Below are 20,830 nucleotides of genomic sequence, written 5' to 3'. Positions count from 1 at the left end.
CTGGCACTGCAGAGTGAGAACAGCCCTTTGTGGAGCATGATCAGACCTCTGATTGTGCCTGTGATCCAAGCACATGTGACAACGGGGAAGGGAGACAGCAGCCTGCTTTGTACGCCCCAGTCCCCTGCCACAGTGCAGGCATTGACTATTCTACTGTAATTAATGCAGAGCTGCTTGGTTTAGAAAGGAATCTTGCTCAAGTACATTGTCCTTGCTAAGGCATCTCTGCAGTGGAGGCAGTGCTTGCTCTGTCAGTGACAGAATGGGACTCTACAGCTGTAGCTTGTTTTGTATCTTTAGGCTGTCTGCCTTCATTCCAGGCAACAAGGAGAGAAGACGTGGGATGAAACCGTATGAGGAGTAGCAAGTATGAGTACAAGACATTACAACAAAAGCCTCAAAAGAACCCCAGACAAATCAGCAGTGTGCAGTGGATTAGCAGTGTGGCTGTATCTGTATTTTCCAGCTTGCACTCAACCCTTTCCCTCCCTGCCATGGGCTAAGATTTGAGTCTGATCCCTAGGTTAGCTAAGGTGACAATTTGTGGATCTGGCCCAGCTTCTGGAGGAGTTTCTTTAGCGAAAACCCCACTATGGTGGCATTTCACAAGAGAGAACATGCAATCATCTTTTGGCAGTGCCCAGGTTGGGCAATGCACTCACCCAGGCTCCAGTCAGAACTGATGATCCCTGAGCTCTGCAAAGCACCAGGTGCTGGAGGCCAGGAGCAGGGCTGGGAGGCACTTGTGAAGACAAAAAGAGCCTGTACAGGCTTTCCTAATCACTACATTAGAGAGCAGTTATGACCAACTAGTTATCCAGATCTCCTGACAAAAGGATTTGCCTGTGATAACAGAACTGGGAAGCCACCCTATCATATGGGACTGCACCAATAACAGAGCAAGAGTCCCTCAACCTGGTGAATCTCTCTACACACAGGATTTAAACCCACATCTTGTCACTCAGCTAAGAACTACAGTGATACTGGGAGCTGGAACAGGACCTCACCTGAGGCAGAATGATAGTCTTGGAATTGTCAGCCCACACCACTTCCACCTTGCTGCTGACATCCACACGAGCCACCTGTCCAACTGAAGGCTGTGGAGACAAAAGTGGTTTGTCAGTCTCTTTTCTTCCCCAGGCACTTCAGAGCAGAGCAGGAAGGATTTGAGAAACACATTCCCCAGCTGGAGAACCACCTAGACCAACACCTGCATCCTACATACAGAAACCACACTGCTCTGCCACGGAGGTGGGGAGAACCCTTCTCCACAAGGAGCAGGAGTGCTGGTCTGGCAGGAGATCCTGATCTCTGACAGGAGCAGTGGCCTTTCAGTGCCAGCAAGGGACAGGTTTTCCATGGAATGGGGGTGCCCTCTAGTGGGGTGCCCTCAGCCCCCCAACACCAGGGGCTCCTCAGAGAGCACAGGCATGAACAAACAAGCCACAGTCTTGCAGGGTGTGCAGGTAAGGAGCACCTTGCCCTGCAGCAGGTTATTTAGGTCAGCTGAGCAGGCTGGGATGTGTTTCGTGCTGTAAGAGCCACACTACACCTTTTAACACTCTTTTACAGCAGCAGGCTCAAAAGCTGGAGGTACCTCCAGGGGTGTTTCCTCTACAATATAAATTGTTCCTTCTTCCCTCAAGTAAATCAATCAGCTCAACAAAATTAACATGAACATAGCTCAGTTGCCATAGGTGAACTCCAGTCTTCTGCTGCCAAGTGAAACCGGTTTCATGACAAAATCACCTCATTGTTGCTTAGGAGCCCACAGAATATCCCTTTATTACAAGTTACTCTGAAATCCTAAGCAAGAGCTCTATGAAAAGCCCTCAGGCATATGTTCATTCTTGTCTCAGCTTCACTCTTGCTCTGCTGTAGACTGTCATCAAGGTGAAAGGATTTCAAGGTTGCATCTCCACCAGACAGAGCTCTGATGTGTTACTCAGGACAGCAGGGGACACCAACACAAAATCAGGAACTAGGGAGTTTATTTAGGATGCCCATGTGGGGCCCTTCCTATCAATTTTAGCAAGTGACTGCACCAATAGCCGGTGCCACTGTGGCCACAGCACGTGCCCAGGACCCACCTCGTCCTCCTTGGCCGCGGCCCCGTCCGAGTTGCCGATGCGGATGACGATGTCGGTGGTGCGGAAGCGAAAGTCGGGGTGATCGGCGATGTCGTACACGCTCACATCCTCCTCCTCCCCGATCAGCTGCACCCAGACAGCGCAACAGTCAGCCCCACGGAGCCCCAGAACACACCTTCAGCCCTCCAAAGCACTCTGTGTTTTATTTGATCCCTTTCCAGTTGCTCCAACAGCCTGCAAGGGGCTGCTGCTGTCCCTCTTTGTCACCTCATCCAGTCACACGTGGATCAAGGCACAATGAATGGAAGCAAATATTTTGTCTCATCCGCTCACCTTCACTTTTACCTCACCATGACAAGGAGACATGCAACCACAGTGTTTTATTCCCTTCAGAACATCCAGATTTCTCAAAGCAGTACACTGGGGCCCAAAGGGCAAGAGTTTACTTTTGAAATTATCCAATGCAACAGGGAGCATATGACAAAAAAACTTGTCATTTAATGGAAAACATCTTTCCTTTGATTTCTCCTGGAGAAAGAGAGCTAGGAGCTCATGAATTATGAGAAATAAGTGAAGTACAACCCTAGGCCAGACACATGTTCTGCTCAATTATGACAATGAGGCCTGGCAGGCTAAGACAAAGCAGTGTCAAGGCCCCCTCTCAGCTCCAACTAGACTGCAGTCTATCAAGGCTCTGGAAAAGACAGCATTCCTACAAATCCCAAGAAAATGGCATTAGGGTAACTATGGGCAATAGTACCTGGCAGAGGCAAGCACAGTAAGGTGCAATAGATTGATCCTCTTTCTATGAACCATGTAAAGATATGGGGAGGAAAAAATTCTTATAGTAAACTCAATAAATCAATTGTCTGCGACAACTTCAGTAAAGAAATTCACCCATACCAGAACCCAGTGATACCATGGGATGTAAATTATCTGCCTGGTCTTTGCCACCTCACAGGCATCTACAAATATGAAGTGACATCACCTCCAGCTAAGTCTCCCAGGCCCATAAGCACTGCTCCCTTCCTCAAGGACACTCAATCAATGCAGAGCTGATTTCCAGGCTTATCTGTGTTCATCTGTGAGGTTTGTGTTATTTTGTGGCTGCTTTGTCTTTGCTGGTTGCAGCAGGCACTGGCTCCTGCACTTACCTCCACATCATCTCCACTGGGTTTCAGCTTGAACCACTTCACCACACAGGTACGGCCGATGTGGTCCCCAGACTGCACCACTCCATACAACCCAGGATCCTGGCAGCTCTGAGCTGTTGGTCACAATGGGAGGGAAGAAAACAGACAAATCAGGCAAAGGAGCACAGACTTTGCTCAGTGACTGAGGCTGTCAGCTCCTGGACTCTCATGGCTAAAGCCTTCCACTTGTGAATGGCATGAGGAAAAACACTTCTTCCTACACAGTGAGAATTGCTGCCAAACTAGAATGGTAGAGCTGGAGCTGATGGGTAACTTTAGTTTCCACAGACTACGTGTAACCCAGAAGACCAGTCAGACATTACTCATCAGAAATGGCCACATAAAACAGCCTCTCTTTACGCTAAGCCAGCTTTCCTGCTTCCCAACCTAAGTGTCTTCTGGTCTCCACTGTTGAGGGTCTACCCTTGCTAGAAAAGGAGCTGAGAGCCAGATGACATCATCAATATTCCACATCCAAAAGCTGTAAGTCTCCTTGAACTTGTTCTGTGGCCCTCACTAGCATCACCAATTGGTTTGGTGAAGAAAAGGGATTCAAGAAGAGGCCTCTGGATCCCAAAACTTTCAGTGAAAATAACGTGAGGGTCATGATAAATCAGCCATACAGAGAAAACAGCCTGAGGTAAGCTGTTAGTTTCTTCACTCGCTCTGGGACCAAGCTCAGAGCTGTTGGCACTTTCAAGGTAGGCAACTCCTGCTCAGCAGAAATACTGAAAATCCTAGTTTGGATCCTTGGTATTTATTCTTTCCACATCTTTCCTGTTGTCACAGTTCAACTTTGGTATGTAAATAATGGTTCTCTGTTGCCATTCCCACCAAGACAGCTGAATCACTGCTGTCCCTGTCAGGTGCCAACCCCAAGTGAGCACTAACAGCTACAGAGCAAATGAAGGGATCCAAACCCAACCATACTCTGCAATTAAGAGCATTGTTCTGACACCCAATACCTCTTTTGTCCACCACAAAATCTCCGGGGCAGAACTCGTTGTTGTCCAGGTGATGGACAGGGATCAGCTCGTTGGAGCGGATGTTTGTCTCCACGGTGCCATCCTGCCACATCACGTCAGCTGAAGTCATCGTGGTCACCACTTCCACAGCAACCCTGGCAGCACACAAAGGCAATGAGTTACCAAAGGGAACGTCAGGGATCAAGATGGACCTCAGCAACACAAAGGCACACGGATCAGCAGGCTGGGAAGCAAGGCAGGAACCCCCACGTAGAACACATGGGCACAGCTATGTTTCTTTGTTTTGATGGGTTCTCAACCCCTGCAGGTGTTACATTGCTGAAGGAGGACTGACTTTCCAGGGAGCTCCTGCTGAGTTCACTTTTATTCCTAAGGAGGCAAATTAACATCTACTAGGACCCACTTTCTGCCCCTGACAGAAGCATGACAGGAGCTTCATATAGTTTGAACCTTGAGATCTTCTCCACTGGGGCACCTTCCAGCTCTGAGGAGTCTTTGAAACTAGAAGAACACATGAATTAAAGATAAATTATCACAGCCCTTCCACAGAGGAAAAAAAAAAACAAAAAACAACAAAATAATGCTTTACCTACTGAATGTGGGTAAAGCAAAAGGATTTTGTTTAAAGGAGAAAAATGTCCTTCCCAGCTGTTCAAACACATATGTGTCTCTGCAGCACAGAAATTAAATCCAAACACACCACAGTGGACCACATGCTGGTTCTCTGCTGTGGGGCTTGAGGAGGCAAAGTGCTTGGGGCAGGAGGGACAGCCTAGCTGGATACTCTTCTAATGAGCCCTCTGCTAATTTCATCTCTCCTACAGCACAGAACAAACCAAATCCTACAGAACAGAACAAACTAAATCCCACACTGGCTTTAAATCTTCCCTTTACTTTGCTGGCCAGGCCTTCCAGAATAACACAAGTGCTGGATTTATGTTGTTTTCAGAACCAAATCAGAAAGAATATACAATAGGCAAATACAGCTGCTTGCTCCCAGACCTGTTTTTATTAATGTCTGAGAAATATTTTTAAATGGAAACAAGATGAAGTTTTTAGCAGGGCCAGCACTCAACAGTAGAAATTATCAGAGAAGGGTCTGTAACAGGCCAAGTGTGTGTGTGAAACACAACAAGATGGTTTCTGGGGGACACAGGACACATGCAGCTGAGGACTGGAGTGGAAAGGCTGTGCAAGGAAATGAGGCACTCTTGTCTGCAGTGGTGGCTTCAAACAAAAAAATCAAGACTTGATGTTAATAAAAATCCCTGCATACCCTCACTAAAAGATATCCAGCGGTCTGTGTGCTGCACAGAGAGCTGCAGCAGGTCACTCACTGATGGCAAAGCCACATGCTGAGCTGGCCCCTGCAGCCAGACTGCCCAGGAGCTGACACATCACATGTGGTGACCAAGTGCAGGTAGCCCAAGCACTCGGCATTTCTCAGCAGTGCCTGGCAGAACATCTCTGATGACCAGAGAAACATCTGATTCCTCAGCACCCCAGAGGAATATTCAACAGCACTGGCCCCTCACACTGAGCTGTGCCCAGCTGCCACATGTTCCCTTCACAGCATCAACTTGGGGCTCTCTGTGCTGAAAAATCCTCTAACTCCTACGCTCTGTCATGGTTATCTCTGCATCTCCTTGCATGGAGCTGCCCTGATCCAGCACTGGAATTTCTTGGGGCTGCCACAGGGATTTCTCCCCACTGCCTGTATGGTCCAGGGAGCCACCAGGTGACCCAGCTAAGCTCTCCTTAGCAAAACCTTCAGTGAAACAGAGACACTCAGCAGGGGAGTGAGACATGAAGAATGAACCGAGAATCCATTCCCAGGAACTCTATCACATACTCCCATTTTTTCTCACACTTGGATGCTGCTCTGCTGGGCTTTGTGACCTTCAAATCTAATTTCTCCAGAACTTACAAGGACTACAAGAATCACTCACAGGCAAGGCTAAATACCTACAAAAAATGCAAATGAAGTTTGTGACATTCTCAAACTAGTGGATCTCTTGAGTAATCTTTGATAATGTCACTTTCCTGGGAGAATTCTCTCATGTACTCTTGCACCAATTGATGCAGAATCTGTACACAACTAAGTAGCCCAGTGAAGCCTGCAGACAGGCAGACCACCTGTCAGATGTCCTTGCATCCCATGACATTCCTAAATTAAAGGCCAAAACTGCTGAGATCCAGCTTTATCTAGAAATGGGCAGATACACACAGTGCTTCCTCACTCAAACTACTGAACTCAATTCTTCCAAGGCTCTTAAGGAGTGAGTGCAACTTATTCATTAAAAAATTCTAATATTAAGAAGTATACTCTTTGCAGAGCAGGGCCAGGATAACAGAGACCATGGCAGTGCTACCACCTGCCAGCTGAGAGCTCCGTGCTGCTCTGGAGACAGCTCTCTAGGATAAGCTGTCCATTCCTAGCGTGGTCTGTCCTCAGCCTCTCTGCAGAAGCTGCCAATAAGGTAACCAATTAGTGTCATGTTTAAGCTGTGTGATCTTTATTCACCTCTTTCCCTGCACACAGAGTCTAGCAGAGCACAGATATGCTGTCGATGCCCCAAGGCACAGCTGAAATGGAATAGCATCAGTGTCAGGTCACATGGCCCCAGTTTCATCAGGAGCTGGACTGAGACCAAGCTGATTCCACACAGGCCACTGCACAGTCATCACAAGGTAATTGCTGTCAGTTACTACCAAGTAGTGCCCAAACCCCCTGAGTTCAGGTGGTGCTTTACAGCTGAGCACTTGGGAAAGGAGATTTTGGCAATTACACATGGGTGTAGAAACCCAGCTCACCTGTCTCCTGGCTTAAACTCTCGTGAAACCTTGGTCTTCTTCTTCTTGTGCTTCCGCTTCAAGTTTTTGATGGAAAGCGGGATGCTCTTCTTGCGGCAGGTGCCACTGCCACTCTGGGACGAGGCAGTGGAGCTAGCAGAAGAGGTGACAGAACTGGTGTCATCAGTGTCATCAGCTGCCTCATCATCAGCATCCTGCTCCATGGACTGCAGCCGGTAGTCAGGCAGCCCTTCCTCCTTCAGGAGAAAGGGAGGCTGCTGCTGCCGTGCTGCTGTTCCTCCTTTCTCCTTCCCCGTTTCCTCAGGCTGCTCCTCTTTTCTCTCCCCAGGACTTGGTGCACTGTTGGAAGAGTCATCCAGGTCACACTTGGATTCAGGTTTAAGCTCTTCTGATTTTTGGTCAGCAGCTGCAGCAGACTCTTTGTCAGGGGCTTCACTGGTGCCCTGAGACTCCGGGGAGCACGACATGATCTTCACAATCTGCTTCTTCAGCAGCCGTCTCACCTGGAGAGAGCAGACGTGGGTCAGACCCGTGCCTGGACACTCCTCAGGCTGCCAGCCAGCCTGGGGAATGCTCAGCTTTGTGCAGATAAAACAGCACCCATGGGACTCTGCAAATTCTACCTGCACCAGACTACTCTGCAAACCAGCATCTCAGAGTGCTCTGCTCAGGAGCAGCACTGCACTCCCCAGGTAAAGTGAGCTTTGCTCCTTCAGCTTATTTTAACCATGTACTGAGCTTTTTTGTTATGGAAGGTCACAAGAAGCTGCACAAGTAAATCCATGTAACATGCATGGACGTGCAGTGAGGTCACCATCTACACACTGATGACATCCTGTTATTCTAGGAACACCAAGGCTCTACAGCCAGCAGCTACAGACCGTAGCGTGACTCAACTGGCCTAGGAAACAAAAACAACTTCCTCGTTTTACTGCAGCAAGGATTTAACTGAACATTTCAGCTCCATGAGCATGCTAAAGAAAACAACATGTGTTTAAGTCCCAGCTGTCACAGCACACTTGACCCCTGCAAGGTGACACTTCTGTGCTGAGGCCCTGTCCATGTTCTCTCAAGGTGTTAGCTGCATGCTGCACCCGGAGCAGTCAGACTGCTCCACAAGGTGACTTCCCTGCTGGCAACAACAAGCCATTACTCTTCACAACCACCTCAGGAGTCACATTTCAGGCCACATGACTACCAGGAAGATCTCTGCTTTAAAAGCCACAGTGACCACAAATGCTTAGAGAAGTCAACGCCTCCCTCAACCCCTCAACTCACCTTTTTGGCTACTGATCCTTCACCCAGGACACAGTTCCTCTCTGGACATTCACAGGTGATTTTTGCAGGTTCCACTTTGTCTGGGAACACGTAGAGGCACCTTTCCCCAAGCTGCCTTTGGGCATGGTCAAAGCACCCCAGACGCTTTACCCTGGCAGAACAGGAGAGCCGTGAGCACAGAGCAGTAACAGAACTCAGCAGTGCCCAGAGCCTTCACAGGGCTGGCACGGCCTCACACCAGCATTGCTGCTGCAGGGGTGGCACAGCACCACACCAAATCATTTCCAGGCACACAATTCTACAGGAGAAGGGGGAATCTCACCAGGGACTGGTGGGGATACAAAGGGTTTGGGCAGGACACAAGGCACTCCTCTCCCTGTAGCTCCACCCTTCACCCCAGAGAGAGCTGCCAAGAGACATTTGGGGTTTTTTGCTCTAATTTGAGAACTGCTCCCCTCCAGTGCTGGAGCTCCAGGCAGAGCCCACACTGACTGTGCTGCTGCTCATCTGGCTTGTCTTTTGAGCTTTCCCAGCCCATTCCAGCAGCTGCAGCCTGCAGAGGGCACCAGCTACTGCCTGAGCACCAGCCCGGGCTGCAGCCGCACCCCTGAGCCTCACCCCGACACACACGGAGCTGCAGCCTGCTCCAGGCAGGGGTCGAAGGACAAGGGAAGAAGGAAGCTGCTGCCAGACACCAGTTTGTGCACCTGCCAGCTGGAGAGAACTTGGCATTAGCAGGATGCTTGCCCCCGTGCTGGTAACTCAAGTGTCTGCTAAACTAATTTGGAAGTTGCTCTCTCGTATTTTTGAAGCTCTGGGATATGCAGGCATGGAATGTGGAAACAGCAGCATCGTGTCTCTTCACTTGGTAGGCCTGTCACCCACAGTCTGCAGGGCCTGAGTGCTGGGAGTGAAAAAGGGTTTTCAAAGGATCTCACCTGGACAGCTTCTCCTGGCTGATTATCGAGGGAGGAGGGCTCACACTGTCAGTACCTCCAGGACAGAAGCTTTTAGTGATCCAAGTAACCTTTAGTTCTACCACCTGTACCTATAATGTAGTGATAGAAAAGGCAATTACACATTTCAGAGACTTTCCCAGACCAGTGTCTCAGATCTGAAAGTTTATGTACAGGAAAATCTAAACCTGATTTTATCATTTATTATGGGCAAGTGAAGTTTCACCACATCCAGGACAATCACAGTGCCTCCATAGCCTGACCCCTGACAACAGATTTTACAGCTTTTATCTTCAAGGAAAGACAAGCGACTTGTCTTTCCTTGACAAAGTAAAGAATCAGCAATATTTCTCCCTTTTTGGACAGCATGCAACATTAAGTTTCAATAGAAGATGTGATCCTACTGCCCTAATGATCAGCAGTACTGCCCTCTGAGTGTGCTGACACATGATTACTTTACAGGGTGCCAGCAGGGACCCTTGCTAGGATGCTAAAAAGTCCTTCCAGTCCTCAGTGAGGAATTTGGCACCTCAGAACACCACAGCCACAGCACATTTGCTCTTGGGAGGTTACCATGGCACGCTGACTCTGCTCCAAACTGCCAGCCAGGGACCATGCAAGGCAGAAGGTGGCCATGTGTCAGGGTATCAGTCCTTACCTCTTCCACCACCACTCTGAACTTGCTCTTTGTGCTCAGAACAGGCTTCACACCCGAGAGCCACTGCACACTGGAGAACACTTTAGATGGCCCGATGAGGACTTGTCCAGGATAAAAACCATATGAATCATCAAAGAATAGACCCTGTGGGAGAAACGGAGGGGAGAAAAACAGCATAAAGGACTCTAAGATTTAATATCCCAACATTTCCCTTCCACCTTTTGTGATCAGTAAAATTAACTGCAAAGGTAAAGTCTGCAAGATGCCCATATCCTGTGTCTCATCCTCTCCTGAAGGCAACCAGCAGTTCCTATAGCAACCTGCTCTGTCATCCAAAGAGGACCAGGACTTGGTGCAGGAGAAGTACTTGCAAAAGTACTTGCAAGAGACAAAAGATGCATATTTCCACACTCTCAGTAACAAGGCAGCCAAGATCAGCAGGGCAAGGACATCTCTCTCTTTTCCATGCTCTAATTCAAGAGGCAAAGGATGTGTGCCTTCACTCCTCTGCTTCTCAAATTTAATGTGTAAGTATTATTCTTGTCGCAGGTGGATTAGTTAATATGACAGTTCTTTGAAAACAAAAACAGGACAGTAAACACAACAATTGCTTTCCTAGAGCTCCTTCCCACTAATACTGAGATTCAGAGTGTGGGGGCAGACAGAGCAGTTTAGGGTAGATAAAATACTGAGCATAAAACTGCATTGAGTCTTGTAATTTGTCAGAGGGGATAAGAGCAGTGTGACAAGATCTAAGGTAACCATCTAACAGCAATTCTGAGCACAGGATCAAGAGTAACACTAATTCAGCCCAAACTGTGACTCCCCAGAGGACTTTGTACACTTTAAAGGCAAACCTGACTCAAAACAAGCCATCTCAAAGTTGGGTAACCAGAAGCTAATGTTGCTACAACATTTAGAAGCAAGCAGAAAACACACTGAACAACCCAAAGTAGCAGAGACTGAGCTATTGGAGAACATCGAGTGACAGAGCACTCCTTTTCTGTACAGAGCCAGAAAACCACAGCAGCACATCCTATTGAACTGATATTCCATTTACTCTTCAACAAGCTGGCATCAAGTTTTAGCAGAAGTGCAGTTTTAGATCAAAGGGACCTTTGCTTTCAAGGCTGGGAAGGATAAGAGCCCAGTGCTTTGCTAGGTCCTAAGAATCACACGTCATCCTCTGTCATCTCCCAACACTGCTGCCAGCAGTGCAGCAAGGCCCTTTGGAAGAACAAGCAAGCTGTCATCAGCCTTTGAAGGTGAGAGAGGTTAGATCCCATCACACAGCAAACTGTTTTACCCAAAAGCAAGCAAAACCTTCCCTGCCACATGATTTGGAAAATGCCAGTATGGTGGCAGGTCTCTGTTCAAAAAACACCATGGACTGCAGTAACAAGAGACATTCTCTTACATGACCTAAAAACCTGTTTCTAGCAGAACACCTGTTAAACAAAACACCTTTTTCCAGAAGGGGAACAGTTTTTAAAAGCAGTAATTGAGTAAGAGCCTTTAGAAGCACATGCAGATAGGAGTAGTGAGGGAACTGCCTGACACCAGCCAGTGGACAGTGTGTTACACACCATGCTTACAAAGAAACCAGTTGGATGTATCAATTGTAATACCTCCCCAAACCCTGTTCAGAACTAACATCACCTTTAAACTGTTACTGTAAGTGATAAATTCTCAGGATTAATAAATGCCTATGAATTTTGCCTTCTCCCTCCCTCCTGCACAAAAAGTTTCCAAGGCAAAGTTGATCAAAAGGACTCTCAGAAGAGCCAGCATCTCACCGAGTCACTGACGTGGGGACAAACATCATACAGCTTGGCTCCATCTTCTGTGCTCATGGAACACCTGGAAACACACAGGAGACACATGGTCACATTTCCAGAGCCATCCACCCCAAAAGCAAACAGCACCCAAGGAACTGACGCTGCCTGAGCAGGTCTGGCCATGCACCCAGCAGTGTATCACTGAGCTTTTATGGGCCAGAATTCAGAATTCAGATCCTTCTGCTGGTTTTGCAGAAATTCCACCACATTTCTTTCAATATCTCTGGTTAAATCTTCCTCTAGGCTTTGGATTGTGTTTTCATTTATAAAAAATTCAGTGAAAAAGAAAGCTGTCCTATCTTGGGTAGCTTTTTCATCTTTTATAAAAACCACTAGCCTGCAAATTTCCACCATTTCACAGACCCTTTTTTAAGGTAAGAATTCTCCCTGCATCTCAGTGAAGTTATGCTCTCCTACTGAGAAATAGTCTGGAACAACCACCCATCTTAAACAGCCAATTTGCAGAGGAGAAACACAGTTTAAAGACCCATGTGCTTTATTTCTGGAGCACTGTACTGCTGGGATTGGAAAAAAATTGTCACTTTTCAGACTGCAGCTTTTCCAGAGGGTTGTCAATGAATCTCAATGTTTTCAGAGAAAGAAGTATTCTCTTGCCCTACTTCTGAAGATCATGCAAGCAGATAGCTTATCACTATGTAAATGAAGCCCAAACTGTTTCTCGTTCTTACAAAACAGATCAGGATTGTGAAAACCAGGAAGGAGAGAAGTACCTGGCTCCATTGGAGAGCTTGAGGATGACCTGGTTCTTCAAGTCATAGACCTTGCCCAGCCAGCAATCATAGGCTATGTAGTCACCATACATGAAAGGCTGTGATGGAAACAAGAAACAAAACTTTAAAAGTAATTGTTGTAGCTGGAGCCAATTTTATCACTAAGACTAATTTTTCATCCCAGAGGAGCTCATATCCTACTATCTTGCTGCAGGCTGTGGCTTGGGATGCGTTATGACATCCCTGCTCTTCACTCCCAAATTACTTTTATCTCAGAGGAAAAAGAACAATTAATTCCTACCCCACCTGGTCCCTGGAAACCAACTATCCACTCAAAGAGAGAAACAGATATGTTTGAGACTGTTCCAGCTCAACAGAAACATGCTTGAGTCATTTCAGCATTTTTTTATAGCCTGTTTAAACAGCAGCGGTGTCACAGCTCAGCAGCTCTGGGCCATGGGCTGCCCTGGTCAGGTTGCCACACCAGCTTTCCACACTCAGTGCAGGAGTTCTCACATAATTTAATGTCAGTCTAGCTCTTCAAGACAATTTGGTCAAAGCAATGTGATGAGAAACACAGAACAGATGGGGAGATGAGGAGATGCTGCATCATCTTCTGCTAGGGAGGTTTTTAAAATAAAACCAAACTGCAGATGCATCTTGCACAACATGGATGCTTCGCCTTCAAGAGAGACTTGAAGTCAGCAGCATCCCTCCAAACCACCAGGCCTTGGCTCCCACGTGTATTTTGGCTGTGTTCTCACCCAGATATGCTGCAGGTCTTTGCTGTTGACAGGGTAAAGGATGCAGTTGGTTCCCACCAGCTTCACAGCACACTCGATGTTGACGTCAATTACGGTTCCACACTGACTGTCCTGAAAACACAAAAGGGAAAAAGGTTTGTTACCTAGGGAAGGTCCTACACACAAATGTATGTTTTGTGTACAAGTGCTAAGCTCAGAGACAAACTTCAAGAATAAACCCCTTATTATCCTTCAGGTCCTTGTTTTGCAGGGGCATTTCATACAACATGAGAGCTCAGAAGGTGAGACCACTATTACAGACCTGTAGTGTTTTCTTCAGTTAGAATCTGAAATAGCTGCTAAAACAGAGACTCCTACACCTGGTCAAATAAGACCATGCTGTATCAGGTGATTAGTATTTACTTGCTTTAAAATCTGCCTGGTTCCCAGCTCCACAGGACCACTGTGCAAATACTGCCTTGAGTCAGCAAAGGCAGGGGCAGATCAGAAACAAAACAGAAATTCTTTAAAGCTGTTGTGACTTTAACTCACAATTTTGAAGGACATTATAAATAATCTTTATTTTGTGTCATACTGAAAAAAAAATCTGGCACCTGTGGTCAAATTTCAAGGTTTGCAGCCCGATAATTCACAGTTGGTCTAATTATAAGATGGTCTGTCATTATCTCCCTCACTTTTTAACAAAGTTTTAATCTTTTTTGTCCCCAAGAAAAGAAGGCATGCTGTCAGGAGCCTTCAGGGGACAGCTTGGCAGGGAGCACACAATGTGCATGTTGCTCACACATATGGTGGGGACCTGCAAGGAAGGACTGCTAACCCAAACACTGTCAAAGGCAGCAGCTGCCCTGGCCTCCTGACAGCTGGGACAATCGATAGTCTTATTTATTAAAGACCACAAGTCCATTATCAAAGCTGACTGAGGGCCAGCATGACAGTTGCCCTGGTATGAGCTGTCCTTATCTCAAACATCAAGGACTCTGCTCCAGCAGGACTTGAGCACAACACTCAAAGGGGTTTATGCCCTGCAAGACGTGGATTTGTTTGCTCAGTTCTGTTCTTTCAACCACGGGAAATGTTTAGTCAAGGCTTTCACTCAGAGCCCTGGGCAGCCCTTGTGGGAGTTCAAGAGTTTGCTGGTGCTCAACTCATTCCGTTTCATCTTGAGGACTGGCAAAGTTGGAGCAAAGACAGTCCAGGGTAATTCCTGGACAGACTGCTCAGCCCTTTTTTTGGCTGGCTTGCTTTCCACCTGCCTGCTGCTAGCTCTTTCCTCAGCCCACACCAGCCCAGTGCCCTGCAGCCCCAGGCAGTGGGATCAGGAGAGTGGGCTGCCCGAGGCAGAGCTGTGCCAGCATGCCCAGCAGGGCTGGGAGAGCCAGGCTGGCAGAGCCCAAAGCAGCAGGGGCTCATTCCCTTCCAGCTGCTCCACATATCACTCCCATGCCTTTCCAGAAGGGCTGGGAAGCAAAGGGAGCCTTTCCCAGCTTCAGCTCCATTACAACAGACTGCAGCTAAGCTTGTTGCCTGCACAGGCTGCCAGGAAAGAGCCCAGCAGAGCTGTACCATCTCTCTCACCTGAAAAGGGTTGGCCAGAACTACTTTGGCTTCACAACAGCTCCTGCCAGCACGATTCAAGCCGTGGGATGAGTGAAGCCTGCTCAGAAGTGGCACCTGCTCAACAAACCCACAGCTTCTGCAGGCTACAGCACAGCCACCTGCCCTGCTTCTCCTCCAGAGTCAGCTAAAACAAGTATACCCACACCATCCTCTGGCTGTGCTTTGCAGTTCAGGCCCTGCATTTTAGACTGTTTGTGAATCAGAACTGAAAAACCCACCAAAAACAAATGCCTTGCCCTGCACTGTGCATTTCAAGATTAATTTTTTTTCCTTTTATCAGCAGCCAACACGACAGCAGCTCTGAGACATGATACAATCCAACACCTGTGATTTCTGTGGATCGTATTGTCTCCTTGTCTAAAACCCATTTAAAGGATGGTGAAAGTACAGCAAGCAATAAAACCAGGACTGGAGTGACTGATGTGCTCCAGCACCCTTCTGCCTGTTCTCTAAGAGAGTTTCTTCATGGAGAAGGTACCTGCACACCCTAAAGGTGCCTCCCACCTAACACAGCTGGGTGCTATTAGTCATGGCCAAGAGCAACAGGTTTAGATCAGCTTGCTTCTCCTTCCAGTTATAAAATGCTTGAGCAAGTGCAGAGCCCTGTCTGTAGTTCAGAAAGCAGAGATCAATGTTGTGAGCAGCCCCAGAACCTACAGGGCTGTCAAATCACAGTTCTCCTCCCTCACCTGCCACTGTACCTTCCTTTATTATGAGTTTACTTATTTCCCTGTCACATGAAACATTAGCCTGCGACAGAGGATGCAGATTTGCAGGCTGAGGGGTTCTGCTGAATCACTGAGTTTATAGCAGTGCTCAGCAGTGCAGTCCCAGAAAGAGACATTGCCAACTTGTCTCATCTTCCAGGGCAGGTCCTCAGCTGGGCACAGCTCAAACAGCCCCATCCTTTCATTAGCTGATCCCAGTAAAGGAGGGGCCAAATGAAACGAGCTGACATTTCACAGCTCTGTTACAAAAATCCATTTCCATCAATTCCAACAGCAGAACTGGAGAAGGGGGGTGACTGAACTGAGTGAGCAGAGCTGATGGGTTCAAGCCTCACTCACTCCACAACTGAGTGCACTCCCTAGACCTTGTTCCTGCTTCTTCAGGTACCCTGACATCATGCACCACACTGGAGATACTGAGTATTTGAGCAGTGAATGGATTCCCTCCCCATCAGAGACAAGGCTTTGAGGCAGACCAGCAAACTCCCATCCAGAAGTGCAGCAGCTCTGGAAACGCAGTCATCAATCCTGTATCTTCCACCTCCCATCCTTCTACTCTTTCCCTCAGCACCCTCTTTTCTAATAAGAGGATCTTTAAATCACCTTTATTCCTTTGTTTAAAAGGGACAGCATAGCCCAGAATCCTCTGAAACAACAAAATCCAGGTGTCTGACAGATTACAGACCTACTTCTTACCTTTTCCCCAAATTAGCATATCATCTGGAAAAATTACCTCTGCCACTTCTCCTGCTTCTCATCCAGCTGGATTAAGACTTTCAGGCCAACTGCATTCAGTGAAAATGATTCCATTTTATGCCTTTCCCCCTGAAGCAGTCTTTTCCCCCACTCAGTGCTCAATGAGAAGCACATGGATTTTGAGTCAGCTCTCCTCTCTTGAGGAACAGAGGATTTAGAGTTCTTCTGGCTCAAGGTTAAAAACAAGCCCTAAGAGAGTGTGTTGAATACAGAATAAGTTCCACATTCTTCATTTGCCAGGCCAACTGGCATAGGGCAACCATCCCACATCCTGAATTTGGCAGGCTGACACTTGCAGGTTTTCTATTTTAAATGCTCCTGTCATTTTTGGAATATATCTGTTAGCAAGTGAAGGTTTTCTTTGGGATAAAGGAGGTTTATTGTTTAATTCACCCCCACTAACATTTAGAAACATTTGAGGGTGAGGACATCCTCAGATTTGTTATGCTTTTTAATAGAGAGAAGAAATTAAGCTATAATCTCACCATTCCATCAATTTAAAAAATGAAGTTAGTGGGCACAAGGGTCAAACAAATACCATTATTTAAACACGCAAACCAACAAAAATGAATGTGCAAGACAACTGCTGGGCACATATCTACCAAAGCATGTGCACCAAGCCAGGGGAGCCAATTTCTGCTCAAATGAGAATGGAAATTGCAAACAAAAGCAGCACATCCATGTTTGCCAAGAGGAGAACAACCTGCTGTCCTGAAAGCTTAAAATGACTTTAAGAAGCACTGGATAACAAACAGTTGAGAGATAGGACTCAAAGCATCCCCCTGAGTGAAAAGAACATTCTGACAGCTCCAGCTGTGCCAGGTACAACATTGTGAACAGTCTATAATTCCAGTTTCTACCTGTTCATTGTTTTGGATGAGAACTCTTTCATAAAGCTGCAGTTTTAGAAAAACATGTTGACTTCAAATTCCCATTTCAAACAACCATTAAATTTCTTAAGGAAATACTTTGCTTCAGCAATTTTAAAATTATTATTCAAGCTTCTCATTCCTTTTTTTTTTTTCTTTGTAATATGCTGTGAAAAAGAGAGTGGGTTTACTTTTATTAATTGACAAAAAAGGCTTTATTTAAAAATAAAACCCAAAACAACCCAAACAAGCCTTCTCTATCCCTGCACCAGGCTGCACACACCATGTGGTGCAACTGCAGCAGTTAGTGGCCAGCTGCTTCCTTCATCACAGCCTTGGTAGCCACATTGCTGGAAGCAAGTCAAGAGAAGACAGAGGCAAGCACATGGCAGGGCCATATGGCTCAGGGTTAGAGGTTAGCTCCGAGCCACAGCAAGAAACTGCCAACCTTGCTGAGCTCCTTAAGAGTGCACATCCCATCTGATCATCAATACTCAACAATCTCCCCAGTCTTCCCTACATAAAACCCAATTCCACTCATCTCTGATAGGCACAAGTGCCATACAACTTGAACAGAGAGGCTGGGACATAGAACAGCATCCAGAAAGAGCAAAGGGAACAATTATCAGCTGCTGTTTAAGAAACAGCTTCTTGCTGTCAACCCAGCTGTGTTGGATGCACCAGCAGTGTTGGGAATTTCTGGGAGAAGCTGGAAAAGATGCTGCTTACTGTAGATTGAGAGGTGTGTCTGAAAATATTCCCTCCAAATTCTCTACCAGAGCACACAAAGAGGCAAAGGCAACAGTGGAACTGGGATCTGCCCCCATTCCAACCTCCCTGTTAGGTCTGGGAGAGTAGGTCCACAGTCCCCACATCTCAAATGGATTAATGTCAAACTTGAAGAATGGCAGGGTAGACAGGCTTCTTGTCTCCTGCCCTGACCATGCCCAGGATTGCTTGCTCAGGAGACCTTTGCAGCTATGCAATGCAGAGAAGCAGCCTTAGCAGAATTCCATTTTCACTGGTGGCACCTAAATTTATCCAACACACAAAAACCAGAACATCCTCAAAGCATTACTGTCCAACTCCATTCAGGCAATTTGGCCAGTCCTAGAAACCTATGCAGCAGTATCACAATCAAAAAGGGATGAAGCAAAAAAGCACTTACACTGGAGCTCATGTGTCTGACCACATCTCGAGGGACCACTGAGCGATCTTCAAGTTTCAGCTAAGGAGAGAGAGAGAGAGATTGGCTTTAGTGATGACCCCAGATGATACTCAGTCAGAAATAACATGACAAATACAAATGCACAGTATCCCAATCCTCCAGACTGAGGAGGATTGCAGCAGAGGCACTTCCATACACAGAGTTAATCCCATTGGCAGTTGCAAAATCCAGTTGACAGATCTGACATCAGCAACCAGGGGATCCATCCATGACTGTGCTCCAAGTCAGCAGACACATCAAAAAGGGTGCAGACGTTGACTCATTCATCCCCTCAAGTCTCCCTCTCCTCTTCCTCTGCCTGCACCACGCAGCATTTCCTACCCACATCCAATCCATGCAGCAGAGAAGATAGAAGACACACGAAGCAGCACATCACAGCACAGCTCTGTGTCTCATCCTGCACTCTTTTCACCCAAGATACTCCCAAATATCTGTGGAAAGCCTGTTTGCCTTGGGACACATAAAGCAAGGTCCTGTACAGTAAGAAGTCTGAGCTGGCAGGGGAATAGGTGACAAATCCACTGCAGCAAGCACTTGCCTTGATAAAAATGGGAAAAGAAATGGTTGTTTCTGCACTTAGAAGCTCTCAGGTACACGCAGGTAATAAAACATCAATAAGACCATGGATAAAGTCAAAGCACTGCTTACTCCAGCTCCTAAAATGCTGGCAAAGAGCTCGTTCTGGCAACAAAGGATATGGTTGGACCATCTTTATGCACCCTACAGCAGCTCACACAGACCTGTGGGCACCAGGAGTGCTCCTGGAAAGGGAATGCATCACTTGATGAATCTCCAGTGATTAACCAAGTGACATCCTTCCAAAAGTGGCCCTTCATCCAGCTGTTTCAGTGACCTCAAGACTACTTGCAGGCTATTTCATTAAGTGGTTTCAACGAGCTGAAAACTACAAAATGCAGCTGCCATTGAATACACTGGAATGTCCTATGGGAGGCCACAAGACTGAACTCCAATTTCAGGCTTGCTCAGCCTCCCAGTAACTCAGCTAAAATCTCCCTCTGCCGAACAGCGAGAAGCCTCATCTGCATTTCAGCGGTCCAGAAGTTATTTGCATTGGTACCTCACTGAGCCCTGCAAACACACTCATTCCACACCCCGTGCTCTGGGAAGTGCCACATGAAGGCACCATCAGGGACAGAGCCTCTCAAGTGTCACTTTCAGAACCAGCCATGCTGCTGCTGCTGCATTCCCAGCTTTTCCTTGCTCATCCCAGCCTGAACTCCGCTGTGCTCGGTCAGCATTTCATCCTAACCCACTCCCTGGCTTACAGCCTGCTTTACTAAATTAGACAAATCTATAATTCAAGGACAAGATCTGGAATTTAACCAAAGGACCCGAGTATTTATCATCTTCTTGACTGGTTTTTTTCAGTAAGAGAGGAAGAGACCCAGCCAGGCAGGCTTTTAGACCCAACTTCTGGAGTCAGAACCACACCAGAGTGGGAAACCTGAAGCCCACAGCACATTTCCAGATTGTAGAAGTGTTTTCACTGCCTCCCACATCCCACTGCGGTATATAGATAGACATCAATTTTTATAAAGTTTTCTAAAATTATTTGTTAAAGTAAGCACTGTATAGGCAGCCTCTTAAAATCCAGAATTAGGCTGCAACATTTACATTCCATTAAGTAGTCAAGCATGAGGAGCAGTTTGGGTACTGTAACTGGAGTATTCTTGCTGCACAGCTCCAAGTGTATGATGATACTTTCATTTCAAAATGCATTAGGGCTTAAATTGATGCATTATGTTTCAACACACCACTCAGCCATACTGTTCCCTATGATGCAGCCTCTGAAGAGCCCAGATCATTAAGATAATTCGATGTTACCCAGCAGCAGCAGTATCTTTTGGTTAGTCAATGCTGGTAAATCACAGAAGCTGTAAATCAGCAGCATTCTCATTTTGTGATCCTTCCTCAAGAATATAATAATACCAATTCTTCCCAAAGCAAAGCATAAAACTTCCTCTACAGGGGGACTATATTTAACCTATTTTCAGATCTCTTGGCTTTTAAAGGTAGCGCTATTTTCAGCTTCATGTGCCAGACCCACCTGTCTCAGTGGCAAGGAAAAGCAAGCCAAGGAGCAGGCAGAATGCCAGCATCAACAATAAATACTTCACAGGTCTGTCATGTCACAAAAGACTCAAAACCCACAAGAAACCCAACCAGAGTGAGCTGGAATGGCTGCTGATGAACACAACAGCTCAGTGATTCCTCCTGTCCTCTGTCACAGCCAGAGCAATGTGATCATCAACCAAAGGACAGCACCCCTCCCTCAGCACTGAGGGAATTCTGTTGCAGAAGCA

General features: G+C 46.8%; 1 protein-coding gene across 1 annotated transcript in view; it reads right to left on the bottom strand.

Moving 5' to 3' along the window:
• UBE2O (ubiquitin conjugating enzyme E2 O) overlaps window positions 1-20,830 on the bottom strand; it is a 58,264-nt gene that overhangs the window by 9,156 nt on the left and 28,278 nt on the right. The window contains exons 2-13 of the mRNA XM_030287348.4: window positions 18,447-18,506; window positions 13,309-13,419; window positions 12,545-12,642; window positions 11,772-11,835; window positions 9,976-10,119; window positions 9,300-9,409; window positions 8,362-8,512; window positions 7,084-7,586; window positions 4,249-4,403; window positions 3,245-3,357; window positions 2,091-2,216; window positions 1,008-1,097 (exon numbers count right to left, since the gene is read on the bottom strand). Coding sequence (XP_030143208.4) covers window positions 1,008-1,097; window positions 2,091-2,216; window positions 3,245-3,357; window positions 4,249-4,403; window positions 7,084-7,586; window positions 8,362-8,512; window positions 9,300-9,409; window positions 9,976-10,119; window positions 11,772-11,835; window positions 12,545-12,642; window positions 13,309-13,419; window positions 18,447-18,506 — 1,725 coding nt within the window. The remainder of the gene's footprint in view (window positions 1-1,007; window positions 1,098-2,090; window positions 2,217-3,244; window positions 3,358-4,248; window positions 4,404-7,083; window positions 7,587-8,361; window positions 8,513-9,299; window positions 9,410-9,975; window positions 10,120-11,771; window positions 11,836-12,544; window positions 12,643-13,308; window positions 13,420-18,446; window positions 18,507-20,830) is intronic.

This window comes from Taeniopygia guttata, chromosome 18 (assembly GCF_048771995.1).
Source record: "Taeniopygia guttata chromosome 18, bTaeGut7.mat, whole genome shotgun sequence".
Lineage (NCBI taxonomy): Eukaryota > Metazoa > Chordata > Aves > Passeriformes > Estrildidae > Taeniopygia > Taeniopygia guttata.
The sequence above is the reverse complement of the archived record's forward strand: the minus strand, read 5'-3'. Positions and strand labels throughout refer to the sequence as shown.